Source organism: Apis dorsata, unplaced genomic scaffold, assembly GCF_000469605.1.
Source record: "Apis dorsata unplaced genomic scaffold, Apis dorsata 1.3 scaffold_397, whole genome shotgun sequence".
Lineage (NCBI taxonomy): Eukaryota > Metazoa > Arthropoda > Insecta > Hymenoptera > Apidae > Apis > Apis dorsata.
The window spans coordinates 209972-212925 of NW_006263656.1; the positions used below are offsets into that span (position 1 = coordinate 209972).

The following is a 2954-nucleotide window of genomic DNA, read 5'->3' on the forward strand; positions in this document are numbered from 1 at the left end:
TTCCCCCTCCCCTCTTATTATTTTCGCAGAGGTACCGGAAACTCCGCCAAGGCCGAGGTCCATGGCGCCCCCGGCATCACGCAACAGCGGAAGCGGAGGCGGTGGAGGAAGCGGCACGGGGGTGAGCTCCGGTGGATGGGGCGACGCACCCCTCGCGAGGGCCCTCTTTGCCTATTTGAGCTCGGGGGAAAATCAGCTGAGTTTCCTCGAGGGCGATCTCATCGCGTTGATGGGTGAGTGGTGGGTGGGTGGATGATGTCTGGACCAAGGATTTCGAGACACAGGGATTATTATTATTCGGCCTGACCGCAACGCGATTATAGTATAACTGCCACGGGATTAGTATACGCATGATAAATTGTAATTACGGTGCACAATGTTATGATAGAATTGAAATCTCGATCGAGAAATACGTGAAATATTTCCGGGTGTTCGTTGGACTTTGAGAAATTTTTCAAAGTTTTCGCGAAAATTTTAGGGGTAGTGTGTGGGTATTGTGAGTTTTTATTTTATTTTCGTTAGTTTAGTTTGGATATTTTCTGTCGTTTGGAGGGTTTAATCAGAAATTGCAACGACGAAGAATAATTTAGATCTATTGTTTTCCAATTTTTTTCATTTGAATCACTGAAGAATTGAATCTATGATACGTCTGTTGCAATCTTTCCTGTATGCCCGCAAAAAATATTTCGAAACAAATGACGAAACTTATTTTGATTGGCTAATGTAGTTTACACATACATATATCGCTCTCCTCAGAAATCGAAACGAAGCAGCTTGATCAAAATATCGTGTAGATTATTTTAACTATACAAAAGATAAGTAATAGACAAATATCATCCCTTCGAAATTACCGACCCCTTATCGAATCGTCTTTGACCATAAACGATTATTTCTATTTCACAAAACTATCTTATTAGGAGACCGTCAGAAAGGGTGGCAATTTGGGGAGAATCTCCGCACACAGAGTTCCGGATGGTTCCCACTGGCGTACACAGAAATTATTATCGACGATAGTCTAGGGTAAGTTAACAGAGGGGGAGGAAAGACTCCTGGTTTTGGTTCAAGCTGAACGATATCACAACAGATCTTGTTACGATGCTCGTTGGCTAACAATTGCATGGGTCGAATGCAATTACGCTAATCTAGAACGATAACGGGGAGAGGAGAGGGGAGGAAGGGAAAGAGAAGGGGGGAGGGGGGCAGCAATGGGTGATATCGATACTAGCTATTCCCATTAAACGTATATTTGTCTTGGTGTTATTGTTGCATACACTAAATCCCCTTATTCCGACACTCGATTTACGATATGGAAATTTTGTCACAAAAGCTTTTAACGTTTGATATATGTATCGGCCGCCTCGGAATTTCGATGGCATAAAAATGTTAATCCCGGTTCTTAATCTTTCGAACGATCCTCTCGAATTGGCAATTATGCATAAACGTGAATTTTTATTCGTTCCTCTCCTTTCTCTTAATTTCGTTTATCGTCTGTCTAAGAAAATGCCAAACAGTTTGAATATTTATTTAAAAACCAGTTTTGTTAATGTACTTAAATATAGTTTGCAAGAAATATTATTATGAGGAAGTTTCTCGGGCTACGAGAAATTGTAAGAATATATAATTTTATTTCTTGTTTAAAATGATAAAAGAATTCATATAATTCAACAATTAACATCAAAATATTAACAACATGTTACGATCTTGACTAGAAATACGAAGATGTCGTAAATAAAAATTATATTTGTAATTGTATAATATAAACACGATTGCAAAAATATTTCTCACTTTTGGAAAAATAAAGTCATTCTTTTATAAAATAATACACTTTTAACTAAATAAGAATTAGATAAATCTTAAAAATTTGTTTGAAATTCCAATTAAAATGGATAGAAAGAAAATTTAAACGAAAGGAAAAAGAAAAAAATAAAAAGAGAAGAAAAATTGAAATGACAAAATCAATAATATTTCCTACGTACGTATTTTCCCCTCCCCCTGTCAGGCAGATACATTTTATGATTACCAATATTCCGCAACAGAGAATGCATCTCTGACAAATGACGCTTCCCCTTCCCTCCGCCCCTTGACATTTTCAACGATTCGGATTTAGCCACAATCGTTAGCATTATCGCTAAAATCGAATGTGTACGATAATATGTGAAGATCGCCGAGTCACGGAACAAACAATGGTCGCGCATCGGAGCCACAGGCGGTTCCACCCTGTAAGCCGCCACCCTCCCGCCCGCCAGTGACACCGAGCATCGATGAAGTGTCGAGTGGATTCCATGGGGTGGGAAACAACAACGTCAACAACAGTAACAACAATAACAGCAGTACAGGCACACCCACTAATGTGCCGAACAGCAACAGTTCTCACAATTTGGCGACACCTACTGCACGTCAAACGAAACCGGTGAGAATGATTTTTCGCTCGAATATCGATATCGTTGAATTCATTTCGGAGAAATTACCATTGCGTCACGCTTTTTCCCCCAATAAATTCCTTCATTTGCCATGATATGACATTTTGATGAATTATTACGTATTACCTTGTTATTTATAAAAGATGTACAGAAATGTAATCATTCTTGTTTTGAGTGTAAAAATTTTGTTTAAAAAATCTAAAATCTAGAGGAAAAGATATTTAGTAGAGATTAAATAGAGAATTGAAATTCCATTGGAGAGAAGAAAAGAGAATTTTTAAGAACGAAAAGTCTAAGAATGAAATCTGAAATAGATCCACGAGATATTTAAGAAACGAATAAAAATTCCTTTAAATGTTCACGTTTCAAAGGATTTAAGAACGTTCAAATAAAAAAAACATGCAATTCAAAAGATGCAGAAAGAGCTTGAACAGAGATTCAATAACCTTAAACGCATTCTGAGATACATCCTCAGGAACCGATATCTCTTCCTTCGAACCAGCGTCTTTCCAAAAAAAAAAAAAAAAAAAAAAA

At 37.6% G+C, this 2954-nt stretch overlaps 1 protein-coding gene and 1 long non-coding RNA gene across 2 annotated transcripts in view; one reads left to right on the plus strand and one right to left on the minus strand.

The window, feature by feature from the left end:
- The window catches only part of LOC102681294 (trichohyalin), a 185047-nt gene that overhangs the window by 177441 nt on the left and 4652 nt on the right, over positions 1 to 2954 (plus strand). The window contains exons 10-12 of the mRNA XM_031512191.1: positions 30 to 233; positions 918 to 1020; positions 2161 to 2410. Coding sequence (XP_031368051.1) covers positions 30 to 233; positions 918 to 1020; positions 2161 to 2410 — 557 coding nt within the window. The remainder of the gene's footprint in view (positions 1 to 29; positions 234 to 917; positions 1021 to 2160; positions 2411 to 2954) is intronic.
- Positions 1 to 2954, minus strand: part of LOC116186052 — a 74653-nt gene that overhangs the window by 40695 nt on the left and 31004 nt on the right. The window lies entirely within an intron of this gene.